We start from the raw sequence: 23,486 nt of genomic DNA, 5'->3' as shown, positions 1-23,486 counted from the left end.
AGCCAAAATCAGGAGTTGGATGTTCAACCAACTGAGCCACCCAGAGCTCCACATCTGTTACCTCTTATTGGAATATTGAAGCATGAAGACTTTTTATATGAAATAAATTGATGTTTATTAATGAAAACATTAGTATGCTCTCTAAATAAAACACCATGAGATCAATACATCTTACCTGCCTAAGTGTAAATCCATTTATTTTGGTTCTCCTGATATGACTAGTCGATTTGATAAATACTCTCTGTAATGAATCTAAGACTGTGCACAATTATTCAATACCTTTGTATTATAAAGTCCTGTATTCTTTTGAGAGGATGAGGACTGCTTGTCTTTACCTTTGTCATCACTGAATATTTCCTTCTGCTGCATATATTTACATTCTTAACTTTCCATTTCTGCTCTAAAAGTGAGGCTCTTAAAAACCCAAGATGCCACTTCCATTTTACTGCCAGCTGCAAAAGGAAAATTTTAATAGCCATGGAAAAGAGGAAGAGGGTTCTGATCTGTCAGCCTTCTGACAAGCCTGCTAATTTGAAATTCACTGTTCCCTCCATACCACCTCCAAGACAGACACTCTTCTTCCTCCTGCTTCAAACTTCATCTAGAAGGTTTTAGCAAGTGCACACTTGAAAGTAAACATTTTTAAGAAAACCAAAAAAACCCTTTGTTCTCTGCTTCTGTCTTTTATGAAGTCATTTCTTTTATTGCTTTGCCCATCTCCTTGAATGAGTAGATGTTAGTTTTGAACATTGTGTTCTTTGCCTATGGTGGTTTTATAATTTTTAGTAAGCACTGTTGTTTTTTTTAAATCTGGAGAAAACAGGTGATACATTGGAATGTAAGGTTATATGTTTAGAATGAACAACTCTTATGTGTCTGCATGGTCAGAGTTCTTTTTTAAGGTATAGTTATTTATTTATGTAGAAATAACTCTAGACTCACAAGAGGTTGAAAAATAGTACACAGGTCTTGTGTACCCTTCACCCAATTTCCTCCAGTGGTTGCATTTTACATAATGATAGTACAGTATGGAAACTAAGAAGTTGACCTTGGCACAATGTATGTGTATACCATTTTACCACATGCATCATTTCCTGTCACTACCACTGCAATGGAGATATAGAATTATTCCATCACCACAAAGATCTCCTCCTGCTACCTGTTAGAGCAGAGTTAGTTTTAAGATTAGAATTTTAATTTTGATGAATGCCACAATATAAACAGCTATGAAGATCATATATATTGTTTTGATAAGATATATCAAATTAAAGGTACATTATAAGTTTTCTCAATGGGTAAAGTGTAAGGTGTCATTTTATATTACATATATATATCTACTGCCTTGCTGGCATTTCCTGCAGGGGTCTGTTATATCTAAAGAACCATTGTTTGTTACTTGTAACAAAGCACAGTAAAGAAATTTGTGATTTTTTTTCCTTTGGCTTTTAATTCCCAGAACTCAGAGTTAGTTTATCATACCTAATATTTTGATCAAAGACATTTTTCTTTCCTGCTATGAAATGAATGTTTTGAGATGTTTCACAACCACATATTTTCACATTTTTTACATATTAAAGAATACCAGTGGGTGATCTGTGAGATAAAACAGTGTTTTGGCAACATTTTTTTCCTTTTGTGGGAATTTTCTTAATAATGACATATATAATAGAGAATGTGAAGCAATTATCTTTTTTTGTTACTGTAGTTGACCCCAAATCCCAGTAAGAATCTAGGAATCTATGGCTTATAAATTAAGCTCTGGCAGCATTTAAGAATATTGTACAGAATAGAAAGGAGCCATTCCATGAGGAGCTCCTCATTTGAGTTAATGACCTAGACTTTTGTCATCACCTGCTGTGATGTGACATTTGAAGGGAAAGGATATGAAGTTTGTTAAAAAAATAAACTGAGGCATATTAAAATTTTTAAGAGCTTATTTGAGCAAACATCGATTCAGAGTGGTTAAGAGCATTCTGCTGATAAAAGCGTGGTGTTTCTCTTTTTGTAGAGAAGATACAGAAGCAAAGCTGGGGACTTAACTTGGCGATAGCCTAAGTGGTTGCACTATTTGGGAAAGCCCAGTTGGCTGTTTGTGATTGAGTGTTCTTAATTTTGAGGCATTTATAGGAAATGACTGGCTTAGATTTCAGTTTGCTTAAGTCAGCTACCACAGCATTAGAGCTACCTCAGTCTTGTGGGCTCCTTGTTTGATTACTTTTGTAACAGTAGGTGTCAGAGTGTGTAAGGTCCTTCAGAGCAGAGGCCAATACAGAAGAAATGTGTTGGAGAGAGAGTGATCTGAAAAGTGGAAGCTTCAGATTCTAATTCTGTTCTAATTCTGTTAGTTTTATGTACATGTGACTTCAGATTCTAATTCTGTTTTAATTCTGTTAATTTTATGTACATGTGACTATAGGTTTTCCCCATGTCACTTTCTTGGAGCTAACTCCCTTGTCACCCAACTTTGACACAAAGATAAATTAGAACCTGTATGTGGGAAGCAAACAGAATTAAGCAAACATGGGGTTATGTAATACACGGTATTATTATCATTAACATCCTCTTGTAAATAGTTGAGGGCTCAATAATTGATATGATATAGGGGCTCAATTATTGAGCCCCTATGATAGTAGGAGCTCAATAAATTCTAGGTTAGTGATTGTTCCTCTGTTATCTCTGAGAATGCTGTTAATCATAAAGTACCATATGTGGACTAGTAGAGGTTGATGTCGCTAAGATACAGATAAGGAATGGAAAGCAAGGTGAAAAGGGAAAGTTACTTTTTAAGAGAGAGAGAGAGTGGTACTTATCTTTCCAGGAGCAGTTCTGATGGAGTCCTGGGCAGAAGAGAGCAGATTGCAGGGTATCAGGAGTGCAGGTGGAGAAAAGAAAGTAAAGACCATAGGTTTCAACAGTTTTCAGAGGAAGAATGAATGCCATATTATCTGGAAGAGGCAGTGGGGTCCCGTGATCCCTTCCCACTATCCAGATGACGGGTATCAGCGTTCCTGTTAGGAAAGTTCCAAGTTCATGGTACTCGGTAGCTCAAGTAGATCTTCGGGTCTTTGTGACAGAGAGTATCTAACTTAATGTGGGGATTAGTATTAATGGAAGAATGTCTAGAACTGTGTGGTCCAATACAAGAGCTGCCAGCCACATTTATATGGCTGTTGAGCACACGCAGTGTTACTCTGAATTGAGATGTATGCAAATGTAAAATACATACCAGAATTCAAAGAATTCATACAAAAATGATCTCGTTAACAATTTTTATATTGATTATTTGTGAAAATGAGAATATTTTGGATATATTAGGATATAGTATTAAAATTGTTTTCACTTATGGTTTTAAATGTGGCAATTAGAAAATATTAAAAATCTTAAATTACATATGCATGTGTAGCTAACCTTTGTGCATTGTATTGTCTTTCTCTTGTATAGAACTGGTCTAGAATGGTGGGAGGGGAGGACCAGAATGCTAAGAGAGGGATCAAAATATCTGGAGGGTCTGGAAGCATGTGGCCTTTTTGCCTTGGGCCATGAGGATGGAGTAGGTGTTCTGGTGATGCCTGTCAGCCATATGTAGCAGGGGATCCAAGGAGCTTCTCTCCTAATCCCTGCTTAATTTACGGCTACTTGGAAGTTACACCCTAAAGGGATTTGATTTGTAGACCGGGATAAACTTGTGCGAAAAGGGTGTAGCGTGGTAGTCAGCTGTGTTATACATACTTCTAGGAACTGACAGATTTGTTTGTTTTTGTTGTGAACCACATGGAACTATTATGAGTTGAGCATGATTTAAAATAAATGAACCCATGACAGGGGCTCACATTTTTATTATTTTTGTAATGGATTTGTTATATTGAATTTTGACCTGTATGTCAGTAGGAGTACTTAGGATCTTGCTCTAAGTAGTTTATATCTCAGGTTGTGACTTCATTCCCAAGAAGTAGTGTGTGTGTGTGTGTGTGTGTGTACCTAAATTAAAGACATTAAAGGTGAATATGATAGCTTTTTCAATGTTACTGACATTATAAGGGAATTTTATTATTATTTTTTAAATAATAGACATACCATTAGGGAATTTACATTTCTTTTAGCAGTAGGGTGCATCATGTGGAAAAGATCCAGTTTTATGAAAGCAGATGAGAGACACAAAGGAAATCCTTTGCCTGCATGTTACAGAGCAGCATCTGAAGAAGGACTGGAATCATATCCCTTGCTTTTGTTTGTGAGGCTACATGTTTGTTCTGAAACCTTGGGTGCCCTGCCTCATTTCATAGATGACCATCTGGATGTAGGGAGCAGTCTTTACACAAGGACCTACAAGGGTCTTCAAAGGACCTGCTGCCCTGAGTTTTTAATGCTTTCTTTCCATGTAGTAAGAGGAAAAAGGCGAAGAATCCTGTCTTTGAAGTGTTCTATCAGGAAACCCCTCAGAGTATTTTATGGCTTTGGGAGAGTGTACACATAACTTAACCCCCTCACTCCTAAAAATGTTTCTTAGCTCTTCAGTTATTTTCAGTGAATTTATGGTACCACTAATTCTTTTACTATAAAGAAACGTGGAGGTATTGTTGATTAGTTCAGAAGGCACGGAAGCCAAACAGAATTCTTGCCTGGCTGTTTGGAGTTAGCACTGAGAAAGTGAAGTTGGTTTCCTTATGAGTAACTGGTGTGTCACACATCAGTTTTTTCTCATATTATCTAGCCAAGAGAATCAGAAAGTGGTAGGTAGAGAGAAAGTAAGATAAAGCACAAAGCGAACAGAACAGAGATAAGACAAGGAGAAACTGCTGAGGGTATTAACATCTCTTGAACTGAGGCTGGCCTGCATTTTTAGTCTTAGGTTCTGTGAGATGCCTCATATCCTTTTAAGAAAGTTTGAAATGGAATTCCGTCACCTAAGATGCAGAGTCCTAACTGAATTACTTCCAGAGCATCTGGTGAATATCTCTGTCAGAGCATCACATTATAGTATTTTGTTCATCTTCTCAGAGTGGACTTTAAGTTCCATGAGTACAGAGGCTCTATATTTTGTTTGTCTTGAGATTTCCATCACCCCATCTGCCACCAACCTGGCACTTGGCACAAGTAAATGTTTGTTGAATTAATGAATGAATGAATGCATGAATTATGAGCATCTCATTATGTATACTTTTAATTTGCAAATTCCTTTTTAAAAAAGATTTTATTTCTTTATTTGAGAGAGAGAGAGAGTGTGTGAACAGGGGGAGGGGCAGAAAGAGAGGGAGAATCTCAAGCTGAACAACACAGAACCTGACCTGGGGCTCAACCCTTATGACCCTGAGACCACGACCTATCTTGAAATCAGGAGTTGGACTCTCAACCAACTGAGCCACCCAGGTGCCCCTGCAAATTACTTTTTAAAAATTTTTGAATGGGGAATAAATTCATACTCTTGAAAAATCAAAATCTTTGAAAATACATGTAGTGAAAAGTCTCCTGTCATTGTCCTGTGTCCATCCAAATCAAGGCTACCTTCTTTTTCTTCCTCCACTCCAGGTAAGCACTGGTATAGCTTTTTTCTAATATAGCTTTTCAGAGTTTCTGTATGCACATATAAGGAAATACAAATATATATATATATATATATATATATATATATATATATTAATACAAATAGTATTTTAATACAAATAGTAACATATATTATACACTATGTTCGGCATCTTGCTTTTGACCTAATCATAGCTCAGGGACTTTTTTCCCCCAAATATAGAAAGCTCCTTTATTCTTTTACCTGACATTCTGGCCTGTCATTTTGCATGTGTTCAAGTATATCTTATTATCAAGTAAGATAAATAGCTAGAAGAAGAATTGCAAGATCAGAGATTTTGTGTGTTTATAATTTTATCTCTGAAATGCCCTCCATAAAGTTAATACTCATTTCTTAACCCAGCAGTGATATATGAAAGCAATTATTCCTCCACAATATTGTCAACAATGAATTAACATATTTGTAGATTTCTGTCAAGTTCCACTTTGCATAATGGCTCGGTAGCTCCTGGACCAACACTTTCACAAACAACAACTGTAAGTTCTGGACAGAACATAAAGACATGTGCCTGAAGATGCTGGATAGTGATTGAAATCAGTTAGATACTGGATAGGAGTTGATACTTGGAAGAGGAGAAGGCGGAGTTTACCGGACAAAATCAAAACATCGAATATACATGGAAATGGAGTCCTGGAGTGAGAGGAAGGAGATAAAGAAGAAGGAGGGAAATATTTGATAAAATAATGCTAGATATTTCCAAATATAGTGAAAGACATAAATTTACAGATTCAAGAATCTCAACAAATCCTAACCAAGAAAAATGCAAGTCAGAATACTGAAAATCAACATAAAGAGAAAATCTTAGGTGATCACAGAAAAATGACTATTTGTAGGTGAGCAGTTATTTGAGTCAACACTGATTTGTCATCAAAAACAGTGGAGGTGAGAACACAGTGCAGTGGTATCTTTAAAGTGCTGATTTCTGCCACTCTGGTGAAAAATGATACTCAGTTTAGTTTTAATTTGTATTCATTTTGTTATGAATGAGGTTAAGTACTTTTTCATGTTTAAGAGTGTTTTGTATTTTCTATATATTCGTTGCCTGTTTTTGTCTTGGATTTTTCATCTTTTTTTCATTAAGGTCATTAGCTTTGTATGATAGAGTTGCAGATATATTTTCCTCTGTCAGTTGTTATTGACTTTGCTGATGGTGGTTTTTTGCCATCCACAAAATTTTTATATTCAGGCTACCAAATTTACCTATCTTTTCCTTTTTGGCTTCTGAATTTAAAGTCCTATTTGAAAGGCATTCTTTAGTGTTTTCTTCCTTATGCTTTTAGTTTTGTACACTGAAATTCTTAATCTACTTGGACTTTATCCTCATATATGATGTGAAATATGGATCTAACTTTATTCCTAGGTGGCAGTTCAGTTGTCCCACATCATCAGTCATACACTAAATGTATTTGGCCTTATTTCTGGACTTAACTTTTCAGTTTGTTAACATCAGTATTACCCTCCTGTAATTACTGTGTCTTTAGTCTCTGCTATAACTAGCCCCTCTCATTGCTTTGCTTCTTTGAAGTTTTCCTGACGGTATTAATTGTTTATTTTTCCATATGGTCTTATGACTTGGCTTTCTAAGAGCTCCCTCAATGTAATGAACCCCAAAGCCTAGACAGGTCTGGTCTTCCTAAAATATCAGAGTACTTTGCTCTTTCTTGGATAGATTTTTTACAGGTTGTAATTTATAGCAGCATTATTTTGATTAATGTCTGACTCACCTGCTAGATGATAAGCCCTAAGAGGGCAGGGGCCTCTTTTACTCATTATATTTGGAATGCCTTATCTAGGGCCTGACACTTTTTAGGTTCTTAATCCATAGTAATGAATGGGATGAATGGATCTTGAGTCTTGAGGTTGGCCTCTGACTCCTTATTACTCTTTGAGTGGCTGTGGGCAAATTTCTTGACTGTTCTAAGACCAAGTTTTCTCATTTCTGAAATAGGTATAAGGGAATTTATATCTTTTGAAAAGGGTTTTGGATAATTAAATAATGTACCTTAGAAAACATTTTGTAAAGTGTGAGATATTATGAAATCCTAGTTAGACTGACTTTGGCTTTCCTTTTCACATATAATGGGAAATTATGTATTTGCCAAGAAACAGGCTATAGACGGGCTACAGACTTGGGCTATTGGTTGTTAGAGTCCATTTGAAGAATCGCGCTTACCTGACTGTCACCCTGTGAAAGCTGTAGTCATTCTTGAGTGTTTCTTCACTTTTGGCTATCTAAGTGGTAGAAGCAGTCAGTTTTGGATGACAGCTTGTTTGTTGACAAGGGAACAGCCTCTAAGAAAGAAAGGGACATTTCCCTTTACAGAGCATTCTGGGTTTGGAGCCCATTCTGCACAAGATGTCTACCTGTCACTACCTGTCACATGACACAGATGCTATTACCAGAAGAAAAGCTTAGACCTAATAAATTGCCAAAACTCAGTCTTGTTAGTTTAAGGAACTTGCCAATGTACTATAACTTGAAAAAAAGGAAGGATGCACATATTTATTGCTAAGCTGGGGAAATTGCCATTAAGGCAGTTGGCAGAACGGCTGACATTTTAACAGTCATAGGTCAGATAATTTTCCACATCTATCCAAGAGAAGATTTGACCAAGGACTGACAAAATAATCAAATTATTCTGTTCACTTGGCTGCATCTAAATGTCTCATTTTCAGCTTACAGGAAAGATTGAAATGGAAGCAATTTTTGATGTTACAATAGAGTGGCCGTAAATTGCTTGAATAACCGTTGGAACTTTGAATATAAAAACACAGAAAAAGTCATCTGAGGTAGAACTCAGAATGGATTTTTCACTTATATTTTGCTCCTTATATAATTTATAGCTTAAGTTTTATATTAAGACATGCTATAAGTCAGCATTTCCTTAGTTACACAGAAGGAGATACTTCCAGGTCACAGGGAAAATCCGTGGCAGAACTGAAAACTGAATTCTTGAGTTGTAGTACCCAATGGTTCCAACGCTGTTAGAAACAAATGCTAAGTTTTCTTTATTCTCTCAGTGGCAAAATAAAGAATGTATAGTCCACTGGAAAGTTGGAGATCAAAAAGCACTTTCTATGGTTTCCAAGAGCACCAAATTCCTTTCACGGTCTGAAGGTTCTCGTATTATGAAATTTAGTTGTGTAAATTAGCTCATTGCTGATAAACAGAAAATCCTGTTAGTCCTTGGATCAACTTGCCTTTTACTATGAGTTTAGTTGTGTAAATCAGTCTTTTACCAATAAACATAAATTTATATTCGTTCTAGGATCAACATTTTGAGAGGGGATAAAGTAGGGATTGTCAAAGCATTTTTAAAGGAATGTTGGTCTAAAATAGCTGGTAGAATAAAAATATATTGTACAAACTGAAATAGGGCAAAAGAGCTAAAATGTAGTACATGGACTAAAATAACTAGCAGTTCACATGAGTCCAAGTGCTAAGTATGTAATTATATTTCCCATTACCTTATATGTACAAGACTTCTTTTAATTTTTAAATCCTACATTTTACTCCTTTTTATTGTTTTCAAAAAAAATATAGAAGAGCCATTGAGTCTAACAATGTGAAAGTTTTGAGAGTGCCATTTTAACTGACAGATTGCCATGGTATACCAGTAGGTAGAAATGGCTATTTATTGATTGTAAATAGTTTGCTTCTCCAAATTGAAAATGAAGATGAATTGAGTTTGATTCATTATTGTCTGTCCAACTAACTCCCTTCTGCCACCCCTTGTAATTCCTTGGCACTTTTGAAAAACCTCTCTCAATATCCCCAGGATTGACTTAACAAAGTTCCATATAGATGTAGTAGTCATTTTGGTATTTACTAATGTTATGAGTGATTGTTGTACATCCTATAGGGGTTAGGAAAAGAGAGTTTCTGGGTGACCTCTGATCAGTATTAGTGCTTGTTTGCTCCAGTAACACTGACGTCCTTGGTCTATCTAGGCCTGCTCCTGCATCAGCTCTTTAATGCTTTCTGTTCTCTTTGCCTGGGATGTTTTTCCTCCACATTCTACATGATTTTCTTCCTCACCTCCTTCACATCTCTGCTCAATTGTTACCTTGTCATATTATTCTATAAAGGAGCAAAGGAGGATCATAATCTGACTAATGTGTCAAAAGGGCTGCTGTGCCTTATGGAGACAGGAGCAAACTTCCAGAGGAACAGTGGCTGAAGCTGTCGGGGGTGGTTGCAGTGATCCAGGCTAGAGATAGCCATGGCTCAGATCAGGTGGTTGTACTGTGGTGAGAGATAGACTAAGGATCTATTTTGAAGGTAGAATCGACCAGATTTGTTGCTACTTTGAACTGAGGATGAGCGAGAAAGAGAGGAGTCAAGGATGCTTCTGAGGTTTTTTTGCCTGAGGAATTGAAAGAATGGAATTGCCATTTACTAACATGACCAGATAGTAAAGGAAGGAAATCAGGAGTTTGGTTTCATTCATGATGGTTGGATAAATGAAACAAGTTAGGGAAAGGTCTGGGCGGAGAGAGAACATTTGGGAATCATCCGCATATAAATGGTATCAAGAGTCTTGGGCCTAGATGAAGCCTCCTGGGAAGGGTATAGGAAGGAGGGAGATCTTGAGGCTGAGCCATGGTGGGACACTCCAGTGTTCAGAGGCTGGGGAGACTGTAGGGAGGGCTGGTGATGTAAGGTAGAACCAAGAGAGGGATCCTGGAAACCAGGGAAAAAATGTTCCAGGAAAGGAATAATAATCAGCTGTGTCAAAATTCTGCTGAGAGAACAAGTAATAAAAAATGAGCACTGAGAAATGCCAGTTGGATTTGGCAGTGGGGAGGTCCTCAGTGACCTTGATGAGTTGTTGGGGTTGTCTGGTTCAGGGGGAAAGGGTGACAGGAAGAGTTTCCAGAGAGCATAGTAAAAGAAGAAATACAGAGCAGTTCTTTACAGGAGATTGTAAAGTAGAACAGAGAAATGAGATGGGACCTGAAGAAAGATATGAAGTTATGAAAGACTTTTTATTTTTTATTATTATTATTTTTGGTAAAGACTTTTTAAATGCTGTTGGCATGCTGATGGGTGAAGAGGGAAAAATGATTATACAAGAGAAAAGATGGGACAGTAGTTGGGAATTTATTTTCTTTGATGAGTGTCCCTTTCTTTGTAGCACTGTACCAGCACTCAAGGAAGACTTTTCTTTCTTTCTTTATTTTTTTAAGATTTTATTTATTCATTCAGAGAGACACACACAGAGAGAGAGAGAGAGAGAGAGAGAGAGAGAGAGGCAGAGCCACAGGCAGAGGGAGAAGCAGGCTCCATACCGGGAGCCCGACATGGGACTCGATCCCTGGGCCCCAGGATCACACCCCGGGCTGAAGACGGCACTAAACCACTGAGCCACCAGGGCTGCCCTCAAGGAAGACTTTTCTTCCCACACACCCCAAATTCCCACTGGGCTATATGTCCCTCTTAAAAACTCCCTTTTAATTCTGTAGTGCTTTACGTTGTCCCTACACTCACCTTTTTCAGTGTATAAGCAAAGAATCATACCTAAGAGGGGCTGTTGTAGTGGAGTCCTCTAGGAGATTAACAAAACACCAAAATCAATACCTTTCTAGTAATCTTGGACTGTAATAGAATGCAAGAATTGTATTAGGTTCTTTCACAAGCTTTTTCCTCCCACCCACCCTGATGAATTGTAGATGCTTAGGTAGCTCTTAACTATTCTTTCAAGTAGCCCACACATATCAGTATGCCATACTGAGTATAGCTGCTTAGCTCCCAGAATGCCTCCTATTTCTCACCACTGGCATTTCTGGTGGCATAGTGGCTTCTGTGGGTCTATCTGGCCTGCCTCAATTTTGAGTCTGTCCATTCAGTTCTCTCTTTTCTGCTTTTTGTGTCATGGGGTTAGGCTTGGGGCAGTGAGAAAGTGCCCTGTCCTTAGAGTTCCCTGTAAGTTAAAAGATGTTGTAAGCAGGGCAGCCCTGGTGGCGCAGCGGTTTAGTGCTGCCTGCAGCCCAGGGTGTGATCCTGGGGACCCGGGATCGAGTCCCGCATCAGCCTCCCTCTGCCTGTGTCTCTGCCTCTCTCTCTCTCTCTGCCTGTGTCTCTGCCCCTCTCTCTCTCTGAATAAATAAATCTTTTAAATACATATATATATTTAAAAAAAAAGATGTTGTAAGCAGTAAAACAATGAACCGCCACGCAGATGGTAGTTACCACTTTTATTTTTTGAGCTCAAGGTTTATATTTCTCTCGGCATTTTCAAGGTTTTAAGTCACAGTTTAAAAATGACAGCCATTTGCTAGGGTATTTGTAAGAGAGGCGTGGTGATTAATATGGAATTTTCCATAAGAGGTGTGTAGGTATGCTTGTGTGCCTTCATCTGCTGATCTAAGCATTTGTAAATGCTTGATGTGTTTAAGCATGTGTTTTAGGAGTTTGAGGTGCTTGTTTTTTTTTTTTTTTTTTTTTTTTAAGAGGGAAAGGAAGTAGAGATATTGGGAGCTCTTTAGTGTTCACAAAATATAAAAAGGATAGAGATCCGCTCTTCAGAGCAGTTCTGGATCATCCCCAAAGTTCTTTTTTCGAACATGTCATAGCGAAACCCAGTATGTTAAAATCCGAAGCTGACCTGCAGGCTTCCAGTGAAAGAGGTTGGAAGACCTGGGATCGCATCAGTTCATCACCTTTCTCTGTGACCTTTGCAGAGGTTCCCAGAAACCCCTAGGTGTCTGATAGCCCAACTGGAAGCCCCCTTCTCCACAGTATGACAAAGCCTTATTTTTTTAATGTGATACCTTAGCCATTTCCATCATTAAAAAAAAAAAAAACTATATGATTTCACATCATCATAAATTGAGAGGAAAACTCTTCTTCTATATGAGTTCTTTTTTTTTTTTTTTAAGTAGAAGTCATCATTTAAATGTTTTAAGGGGATCCCTGGGTGGCGCAGTGGTTTAGCGCCTGCCTTTGGCCCAGGGCGCAATCCTGGAGACCCGGGATCGAATCCCACGTCAGGCTCCCAGTGCATGGAGCCTGCTTCTCCCTCTGCCTATGTCTCTGCCTCTCTCTCTCTCTCTCTCTCTCTCTCTCTCTCTCTGTGTGTGTGACTTATCATAAATAAATAAAAATTAAAAAAAATGTTTTAAATCTCTAAACCTCTGTATATCTTTATATATGGAGACTAGTTCATAGAATTGCTGAAAGAGATTAGTTGATGGTAATGATGTTAATAGATTTTTCCAGGAGATTAGAATCTTATTTGGGGTACCTACTGATAGACTGCTTTATATGGGTAGATGTTTGACTTTGTATGTACTTCCAGACACACTATAAAGGATAGTGATATATGTCAGCGTCTGTGGGTTATAAATCTTAATTGTCTGAATGCTTTAGTAAAAAGAAATGAATCAAAGGGAGAGGTCTGTCTCTTTGCTTGAATTTAAAAAAAAATCATACATTCATGTAGTCTTTCTACACTTAAAAAAACCAAAACGGTAATGAGACATTATAATTTTATTGCATGTTAAAAATGCAGATTTAAAAAATTCTAATTATGCTTTTAGTAGCTAATAATTTAATAATTCTTTTTGATCTTCCCCTGCTTTTCCAATCTTCTTTTCTTGCTTAATGTTAGGAACCCCAAATTGAAAATACCTCCAGTTTGAACAGGTTGAACTTGTGGCCTTGGCTATAATTGTCACTTCACAATCACTTTCTTATTTTAATCTTATTACACCTTTTGTCCTACAGACGGGTGAATTTTCAGCACGTTTCCTTTTGAAGTTGCCTGTGGATTTCAGCAATATTCCCACATACCTCCTCAAGGTAAAAATATGTGATCTCAGTATGATAATGTAAAGGAGCTTTTAAAGTAATTATTTAACTCTGAATATTTGTATGATTGGCTTGTCAGCATTTTCAGATAATGCATTTATTAAAGGTATTTATTATATGAAGATTCACTGAATTTGTTATGTAAAAACTAAAATAGTAGTCCTAAAAGTAATTTCAAAGTGAATTTTCCTTATAAGGTAAAATTTGTATAAGTAAATTAAATTTTGGGGAAAGTCACTGTTAGTAATCTTACTGGGAAGAAAGACTCTCATGGAAATTATCTAATAAGCATTCTGTCTTTAGGTAGGATTGCATATTAACTCTGTTGTGCCAAAATGCATCTCATTTTCCTTATTTACGTCAGCAGTTCATCTCAGGCACCTTCATAGCTGGTCTGTCCAGAACTGATTTAGACCAGTATATATGGGATTCTTTAAAATGTGATTCAAGCAAGGTATGGCTGGGAGAGCAGCTACTTTAGGGCAGAGTCTGCAGGTGCTTTGCACAGGAGAGGTAGAGTCAAGTGACTATGGTTAGTGTGATGGAAACCACATGGACCAGGGAGCAGGTTCTGAACAGAAAGTCTTAACACAAGACCTGGGTTCATCAGAAATGAGGATTTCGGTTGTGATTTAAGATATGGGTAGCTGCCCTCAACCCCATATTTCTAACCTGGAGTTATATGGCTTTAGTGTAATGTAAGAAAAATGTCTGCCTTCCTAATTTGATGTTGTTCAGAGAGTTAATGGTATTTATTACAACCTAGAGAGAAGATAGAAACCTTGTACAAGTTTTCCTATATATTGTGGTAGTCACGCTTAATATTAGATATTAATCTTGATAATGATTGGAAGCATGGTCTCGTGGAATATAGACTATAAAAAAAGATTAGGGAACACTTTTTTTTAAACATTCCACTCAAGGTGGGGAAATTATTTTCTTTTCCCCTAAGTAAAACATAGGATTTTTGTGTCTCATTAAACTTTCATTTTAAGTTTCTAGTTGACTAGTTTTCCACTCCATATCCAAATGATTATGAAGTCCAAATGAGAATGGAAGTCAGCAATTTATCTTAGTTTCTCCACACTCCTGTTGTGGAAAATATACATATGAGATCTGTGATTACCAAGCATAATTAATTTGGTTTAAGCAATTACTATGCTCTATTAGAGTAGCAAGCAGTCTCCTTGGTAACTCTTAGATGGCAGATTCATTGACCTCTGTATATTCCAGATAAAGCTCTATTTCAGCTTATTAAAGTCAAATTCAGTAGTATATAAGAGTACATTATTTGTATAATCACTTTAATCCACAATTTATAGTTATAGTATCTTTGTTTTGATTTGTTGGGCCTTATCAGTTTAAATGGTTATCTTGTTTATTGAACCTAACATTGCCTCTTCTTATATTCTTGAGGATCAAAGGAAAAAAATGCTTCTTGGAATATAATCTAATTTTTTTCTCTTCAAAATAAAATTTCCATATTTTCTGTTCTAAGAGTTCTAACTTTATATTATTATGTTCTTACTTTCTTTGCTGGTCAGACAGGAAAAAAGTGAGACCTATTTGACAAAATGGGAAAGCTTCTCCCCACGCCCCCAAAGTATGATGAAATGACATTTCTACTGCAGATGAAATGCCTACATTGCAGTATTGATATCTTTCTGGACCTTTAGGCCATGCAAAGAGAGCAAAGCAACAAGGACAAAAAAAAAAAAAAAAAAAAGAAGAAGAAAAGAAAGCGACTCTTGTATAACACAAAACATCCGGGGAAAAATACCTGCATCCCAGAAGGAATCCAGAATACCTGTTGAAAGTTTTAAGATCTAAGTTCCTAAAGTTTTATCAGAACCTTAGAACATTTGGCTATACTATTCTTAAAACTAAGTTTGCATCAGGAGCTGATTTACATATTATTAGCATTCCAATACTCCTACTCTGATTATCAGGCTGCTGTCCAATAGTCTCAGTCCCCAAGTAAATTCTTTATGAGGATACTGTTCACCAGCATCAATGTATTTTTACCTTGCCATCCCAAAGAAATGAATAGTAAAGTAGACCTTTTAAATATTGGAATAGCATGAAGTTTGACTAGATTGAGATTTAATTATGCCACGATGAAGCCGTCATCCACTTACAAGCATATCTCTTTTATCTACTAATAGAATTTTTTGATGTTAGAATGAAAAAAACCATTAAATAGCCAGCGATTTTACTTAATATTATGCTTTAGGTATATATGGTTCTTATGTGGAATAGAGTGAATTTATTCTGAAAATGAGTACTGACTTCAGTGTCTAAATTTTATTTTTGGATGAGGTAAGTCAGTAGGTTAGGTAAATCATTTACATAAGAACTCAGTAAAAACAAACAAACAAACAAGCAAAAAACACCTCTGTATTAGGGTTTTTTATCTGTGGATGGTGGAAATCCAGCACAAACTACTATAAATGAAATGGGAAATGTACTACACATCCTCTACTTCCATAGTCTACATAGCAGGAAATGGATCCCATGTTGAATCATCTACAGATAGGCATGGATCAGTTTCCCCAGGTCTGTCCAACTTGGGCCAGGTCCACGCCCTTGAACTTTTCAACTGATAGGTTTATGTTGCGAATCTGTGGTCCCCAGAATAAAGGGGAGATTATTTGAAATGACAAAGTGTAATATTCACTACAGTTACTAAACCAGAGAAAGAGTGTTTTATACCTGTATGTTTTTTCTTAAAGAACTGGTCATGAAGCTGAATCATATATCATTAGAAGATGCTGCCCTGATTTTATTCCGGATGTGGTGAAAATTGACTTATGTGTATTCTGTCTTTATTCTCATTCTGAGAATTATTAAACTTGAGTATATGATGGTGGGAAAGCATTTTTTTTCTTCAGGAAAAGCATACTCCATTGTGAGATAACTAAGGAAAATTTCTAGTTGTCTACTAAAATTTTTTATCATCTGAGTCAGAAGTACTCAGAAACTCAAAAAAAAAAAAAAAAAACAAACAAACTGAGAAACTCGGAATATAGTGTTTTGGGAAGAGGAGAAGCTTACTTGTACACATGATATGTGTGTGAAACTAGCCCCTTTAAAATAATAAGTCAGTTTATTTAGAATATAGTCAAGTTAAAATTTTATAGTTAGGACCCCTCTCAGTTGATGATACAGAAATGTCTAGGAAAATTGCAGTATCTCACTGCAGTAGAGGGCTAAATAGTAACCATTTCCTGCTGATAATGGATGTGACAAACATAACCTTTAAAGAATATCAGTGCTAACTTTTCTTTGTTTGATAAGACCATAATTGTTTATATAGTTGTCTTAGTCCATTCAGGCTCCTCTAGCAAAAACACCATAGACTAAGTGGCTTAAGCAATGTACATTTATTTCCCACAGTTCTGGAACCTGGGAAGTCTAAGAACAAGTCAGCAGAAGATCCATTGTCTGGTGAGGGCCTGCATCTAGGCTTGTAGACAGCCATCTTCTCCCTGTATCCTCACATGGCCAAGAGAGAGCTTCTCTCTCCAGGCTCTTCTTGTAAGGCTGTTATCCAATTCTGAGGGCTCCAGTCAAAGGCCCTTCCTCCAAATACTGTCACATTGGGGATTAAGCATCAATAAATACATTTAGGGAGGGACACGAAAGATTCATTTTATAGCAGTAGTCTAAGTAGTTGCTGGAACTTCTCTACACCAGGTACCATGGAGCCCTAGCCCAGCCCAGAGGTAGGACTGTAACCAATTTACTATGACTGAAGTGCTTCGACTTCTAATTTCTACAGGAATCTTCTTGGCATCATTTAACTTCCCGCAGTCTGAAGGACTGCTTGCTGCAGTCTAGTCCCACAATGGTATATGAATCATGATACAGTATAGATATGGAGTGAAGGTGACAGAGCTGAAGTTGGCCATCTATGTCAGGAGGTAAGGTTCTCAGCCTTCTCATCCTTTAGAAGCCACTCTGGCTATGCTGATGAGTCAGAGCACACTAAGTTCAGGGTTGTGGAACACAGGTTCCTGTGTCTAGCAGAGGCAGAAAGCAGCAATTATGATTGGGTTATCAAGGACAGGAAGAGAGTCTCAGGGAGATCTCCAGATTGGAATCATACATGGCTTAAGAAGGTCATTAACATGGAGGAGAACATCTAAGACTACATGCGTGCTGAGGTTATCCTGTAGGAGCTGCCTCCTCAGCCTGACTGTGACTGGCGGGTTCACCAGCTTACTCAGTCCCCTTTCTAATCACATGTATGTTCGAAACTGCAGGTGCTCACAAGACCAGGCAGGTACCGAGAAGGAGTGAATCTGGCTTGATAAAATACAGGAGGAAGTGGTGAGAGCTCCAGGGAGCCAGCCAGTGTGTGCTTCATGTGGAGCAGCAGCTACTATGCAGCCTCACCGTTGTTCCCATGTGAAAATATGGGCCTCATGTTGCCAGATATGCAGATGTTATAAAAAAGAGCCTGGAATCTCAGTTTTTGTTTGTTTGTTTGTTTTTAGTATGAGAAAACGGCTGCTTTGTAAGTGATGGCAATGGATAAATATTTTTTTAAAACACTGATGGCCAAACAGAATGCCTCTGTGTGTTGGCCATGGGAGTTCTGAAGAATATCTCAGGTAGATAAGATATAACTCCCCAGGGCACAGGGCAGTCATTGATTGCTGGACTATGAGAACAGTAGATGGATTAATACTACATTTTGCCTTCAGATGTACAGATGCTGATTCTGAACTCAGGAACCACTCTGTGTTTGTCAGTGTTCTCCAGAGAAGCAGAAAAAATAGATTATATGTAAAAGGAGACTTACTACAAAATTGGTTCACAAGGTTGTGGAGGCTGAGAAGTCCAGTATGTTTCCTCTGCAGGCTAGAGAACCAGGATAAGCCTGAGAACCAGGGGAGGAGAGGAGGCACTGATATAAGGCATGAAGTATGAAGGCAAGAGAACCAGGAGTTCTGCTGTTCCAGGGCAGAGAAAATGGACTTTCTAGCTCAAGGGAGGAGAAGGAAAATGAGAGGAGGCAAGCGAGAGGAAGGAGGAAGAGGAGAGAGAGAAAAAAAGAGGGAGAATTCATCCTACCTTTTGTTCTGTTTGGGCTCTCAAGGAGTGGGTGATGCCCACCCCCATTGATGAGGGTGGATTTTCTTTACTGTCTCCTGATTCACATACTAATCTCTTCCTGAAATACCCTCAGAGAAACAACCAGGGATCATGTTTTACCAGCTATCTGGGCATTGCTTAGTTCTGATAAGTTGAAACAATGTTAACCATCACATACACATTCTGTTCATAAGGCTGGTGAATTCATGACTGGAGCCACTAACTGAAAGATAACTAAAGTATGTTTTCATAGAGAGAGCAGTTTAGGCCTAGATTTTTGGGTATTCTAGGACATAGAAAGTATATTTTACAATTATCTCAGGAGGTACGTATTGTGTTTTCTTTTGGGATGTATGATACTCCAGAATTCTATTACATATTTATTGGATACTTTTCTACCCCGATTGCTATCATGTTAAAGGATAGAGATCCATATGAAGTGGCTTGGTTCCCTGAGATTATTTTAGGAGTCTATGGAACCAAAGTAAATCTGGAGAGATTGCATCTGTTCTGCATGGTCTTGTCTGGGGGGAACTTGTAACAGTGGGCAACAAGTGCCAGGGGCCCTTGGGTTCCATTAAACTCTGGACGATGCCAGTTAATTTTAATCAGTGGTTCTCACGTTGGGCTACATTGATACTGGCCCTACATCAGGTCAGTGAAACTGGAATCTTTCTCAGTAAAGCTCAAATATTCTTATATTTTAAAAGTTCTCCAGGTAATTCTAATGTGCACCCAGAGTTAAGAACTTCTGCTCTAAGCAGAAGCTGTGGCTTTCTACTTTGGCTCAGTAAACTCAAATGTAAATGGATTTATTGGCACAATGATGGCATGACTGCCACCCTGTCTAGCACCTCCAGCCTCATTTATTAATGGACTGGCAGTGCTAAGCTTAGAAGGGTGAGAGTGAGGAAAGGGGACTAATTGGTATTGAATACATACTGTTTGTAGGAACTGGACTAGGTGCTTTATGGATGTTATCTCCTTTAATATTCTCAACAACTCTGCAGGGTAGTTTTTCCCCTGCATGTTTTTAAATAGATAAGGACTCTGCAGGCACCATTATGTAAGTGATCCAGGTAGCCATTTGTGGAACTAGGATTTGGATGCAGATTCCTTGGCTCTAAAGCCAGGGGTCTTTCCAACATACCACACTGTAGCAAGAAATACTCTGTATAGCTAGATTATTTTAACTTGAGTCATCAGAATGGTAAGCTAGGACTCTTTAGATCTGTCTGAAGTAGAAAGAATAAAGATTGAGGAAGGATGCTAAAGTGAGAGCTGCAGTGGTCTGTGTTTACAGACTTACTTTGTAAAGATTTACAAAGATCTTTAAAAAAGTAAATCTGTCTGAAGTGTTTTTTTCAGAGGCAAGGTGTTGATGTGCTCTGTGAAGCCCTGAAATGGGTAGGACAAAGGAGGAGGGTGACGTGGATGTCACTGAGTCAGATGAAAGTGGGGGATGCAGTGCACAGGGACTCCGGGGACAGCAAAGAGAAAAGAGAAGGTAGTCCTAAAGGAGTAAAGTGGAAACAGTGGTACAGAGACGAAGGTGATGTGGGGGAGCCGGAGACAGCCTCTTGTGGTATGTAATTCTGAGTTAAGACGGCTGGAAATGTGAAGGGATACTGAAGCTCCCTGCCACTGTAGGAGAGTTTAATTGTGTTAATACATGAGTCATTTTGTTTTAACTGGAGTAAGGAGGTCAGGCAGACTTGGAAATGGGGATGACGCTGGAGCAGGTACAGGCTGAGAAATTAGTGAGGAGGCAGAGATGGGATCCAAGCCCTTCTTCTCTTTCCTTGACTTATGTTGTAGAGTGATGTTAAGGGGGATCTTAGTGTGACCCACTGGGGTGGCAGAAGGAGAATCTTGAACAGAGGTAGCTCTGGAGCCCCTCCTCTGCCCCAGCATCCTTAGCTGCTTACAGCTGCAACACAGTGTACAGAACAGGCTTGGCTTCATCCCCCTATTGATCTGTCTGTCTGCCTATGAATGTATCCTTCCATCATCCATCTATCCATCCATCTATATTCTAACCCTGACCCTGACCCTGACCATATTGGCTTGACTTGGTTCTTCAGTGCAGTACTACTGTGCAGAATCCTGAAGAATTGATTTTGATTTAAAGTGATAGATTCAAATCCTTGAATCTGTCAAGGATTAGACAAGCAAAAACAAAAACAAAAACAAAAAAAAAGATAATTGTAGGCCTTTAAAAATGTACAGATTGTTATAGATTGGAATGGTTAGAGAAACCTTTGTGACCAAATTTAGGCATAAACTAGACCCCTTAAAGAGGCATAGCTTTTAAAGGCAGGAAAGGGAAGAGGGACAGTTAAGTTGGGGCTGATCAGTTCACTCATGGTGGGACTGTGGGCATACTTGATTTAGGGTACAGGGAATAATCTAGACTGGTAGAGAAGTTTCTTGCAGAGAATAATGAGAGAAAAAGCTGAAAAGATGAGTTGGAAAGATCTTGAGTGCTTGAAGAATTACTTCAAACTTCATTAAACAGGTAGTCTTAATCTCTTTACACCTGGATTTTCATGTAATAGCTTCCTAGTTCATTTCCTTGGCTCCAAGCCCTCCCTTGTCCAATTTCTCTGCAGTGTTACTGCTAGAGTAGTCTCCTTTAATCTTCTCTTGAAACAAATGATGGTTTCTTCTTGGATCCTGCTTTCAGAGCCTACCCATCCATGCAAGCTGTTTTATACTCTTCCCCAACCTGTGCTGTTATTAATCTGAAATCGGCAGCTCTCCTCATTCTCCAGCCACCACTGTGAGGCCATGCTATCAATCACAGCCCCTATTCTCTATTTATTTATTTATTTTAAAGATTTTATTTATTTATTCATGAGAGACAGAGAAGGATAGAGAGAGAGAGAGAGAAAGAGAGAGGCAGAGACATAGGCAGAGGGAGAAGCAGGCTCCCTACGGGGAGCCCATTGTGGGACTCGATCCCAGAACCCCCGGATCACTACCTGAGCAGAAGGCAGATGCTCAACTGCTGAGCCACCTAGGTATCCCTGAAACCTCTACTCTTTAATCTTTCCCCAGGTTAATTAGATTATTACATTAATTAATTAATAGATTAATATTTTCAGAGAGAATTTACTTAATTGTTGTAAGAATATAGGGAAGCCCAAAGAAGTTCCATTTACTTGCCCAAGACCGTTAAATGTTTATTTGGAGCTAATGACAGACTATCTAGTCTTAATTTTTGGCAGCTGGAACCAGAGAGGAGCTAAGTGATTTAAGTGGAGAAGAAGGTGAGCATGTGGGCAGCCCAGGTGGCTCAGCGGTTTAGCGCCGCCTTCAGCCCAGGGCGTGATCCTGGACACCTGGGATCGAGTCCCATGTCAGGTTCCCTGCATGGAGCCTGCTTCTCCCTCTGCCTGTGTCTCTGCCTCTCTCTCTCTCAAATAAATAAAATCTTAAAAAAAAAAAAAAAAAAAAAAAGGGTGGGGGGGATCATGAAACCCAAATGAGGAAGTGTAACATACAACTACAGGAAAGCCAAGACCTGAACTTGGAGGACCTGATGGAAGAAAGTTGTCATCTAGGTGGAAGGACTCCAGGAGCCCAGAGTTGTGTAAGCCAAAGATTTTAAAATGTTAATGAAGAAGACAATGCCCAAATGCCATTGAATGAACAAGAACAGGCCCAAGGAGGGGGATTTGGCTGGAGTCACAGGGATGGTGAGAATAGGAAAGATTTCAGTGTTAATGTTTGAGAGAGACCAGATTGTTGCTGTTCATGAGAACATAGGTGAGGAGATATACTCAGTGGGTATTTGACAAAATGAGTCGTGGAAATGGGATGGAAACTTGAAAAACTGAAATGACTAAGTAAATTGTGAAAAAACACAATTGAAATGATAGCATACTGGCTAAAAGAGTCATAGAGAAGGCTTTTCAAGAAATAGCTTTATTTATTTATTTTTTAAAAGATTTTATTTATTTATTCATGAGAGACCCAGAGAGAGGCAGAGACATAGCCAGAGGGAGAAGCAGGCTTCCTGCAGGGAGCCTGGTGTGGGACTTGATCCCGGGTTTCCAGGATCATGCCCTGAGCTGAAGGCAGACACTCAGTCACTGAGCCACCGAGGTGTCCCAAGAAATAGCTTTAATTCATGACAGACTTGAATATGATAATCTTACTGGTGTTCTCTCTGAAAAATTTAGAGGGAATGTTGCTGGGGAAACCTGTTTCAAGTGGTGCTTTGGTCCTTTCATATGGTCAGGGAAAATAGGTAACGGTGTGAGTGTTGGAAAATGTGTGTGTGTGACAGTCACATTTTATGACTTGTCATCAAAGATTGAGTTTTCAAAGTTCACAGTTTTGAAATTTCTCATTCTTCTCACCTTCCTTTAGGACCAGGGGGAAGATTTTGCATTCTGTGCACCCAAGAAAAGAGAATTAGGCTGATTAATTTCCCTGGGTGTTTTTTTTTTTTTTTTTGATAAATTCTTGCATTGTCCTTTATTATTTGGAATTGTTTGAAAGTCCATTTAGTTTTACATATTGCTAGGAAGGAAACTGATAATCTCCCTCAAAATATTCTCTTTATTTGACATCCAGCCAGTTAGTTAGGGCAATATATATTGATTATAGTAATTTCTCAGCAAGCATAAGATAGCAAACATTAAAAAGTTTTCTGATCCTGATAAATGACTATAAATTCAAAGACTGACGTCACAAAGGTTTTTCTCTAAACCACAGATTAAATGATGGCTCAGAATTTGAGACCTTTTAGTTTAGGGAATTTTTTGGCTCCAATAAAATCGCGCAGTTAGAAATAAAGATTACTTTAACTCATTTGTGTGAAATCTGGTTTTAAAGGAAAACAGTTTGTCTGCTGCTTGAAAGACCATAAAGAATTCACAGGGAACCCTCATCTTATCTCAAAGGAAATAGTTTCTGTCTAGTCAAATAGGAGCAGACATACTTTTATAAAAGTGGGAGTGTGTACCTGGAAGAAAGTGCTGT

The 23,486-nt window shown here is 38.2% G+C and overlaps 1 protein-coding gene across 7 annotated transcripts in view; it reads left to right on the top strand.

The window, feature by feature from the left end:
- BABAM2 (BRISC and BRCA1 A complex member 2) overlaps positions 1–23,486 on the top strand; it is a 405,688-nt gene that overhangs the window by 134,977 nt on the left and 247,225 nt on the right. For 5 of the 7 annotated variants that reach the window (XM_072767925.1, XM_026016020.2, XM_026016025.2 and 2 more), the window contains exon 6: positions 13,311–13,385. The exons of the other annotated variants lie outside the window; for them this stretch is intronic. In XM_072767925.1, the coding sequence (XP_072624026.1) occupies positions 13,311–13,385 (75 nt within the window). The remainder of the gene's footprint in view (positions 1–13,310; positions 13,386–23,486) is intronic. 7 annotated transcript variants of the gene reach the window in all.

Source organism: Vulpes vulpes, chromosome 8, assembly GCF_048418805.1.
Source record: "Vulpes vulpes isolate BD-2025 chromosome 8, VulVul3, whole genome shotgun sequence".
In the NCBI taxonomy this organism is placed as follows: domain Eukaryota; kingdom Metazoa; phylum Chordata; class Mammalia; order Carnivora; family Canidae; genus Vulpes; species Vulpes vulpes.
Note: the sequence above shows the minus strand (reverse complement) of the source record. Positions and strands in the feature narration are given on the sequence as shown.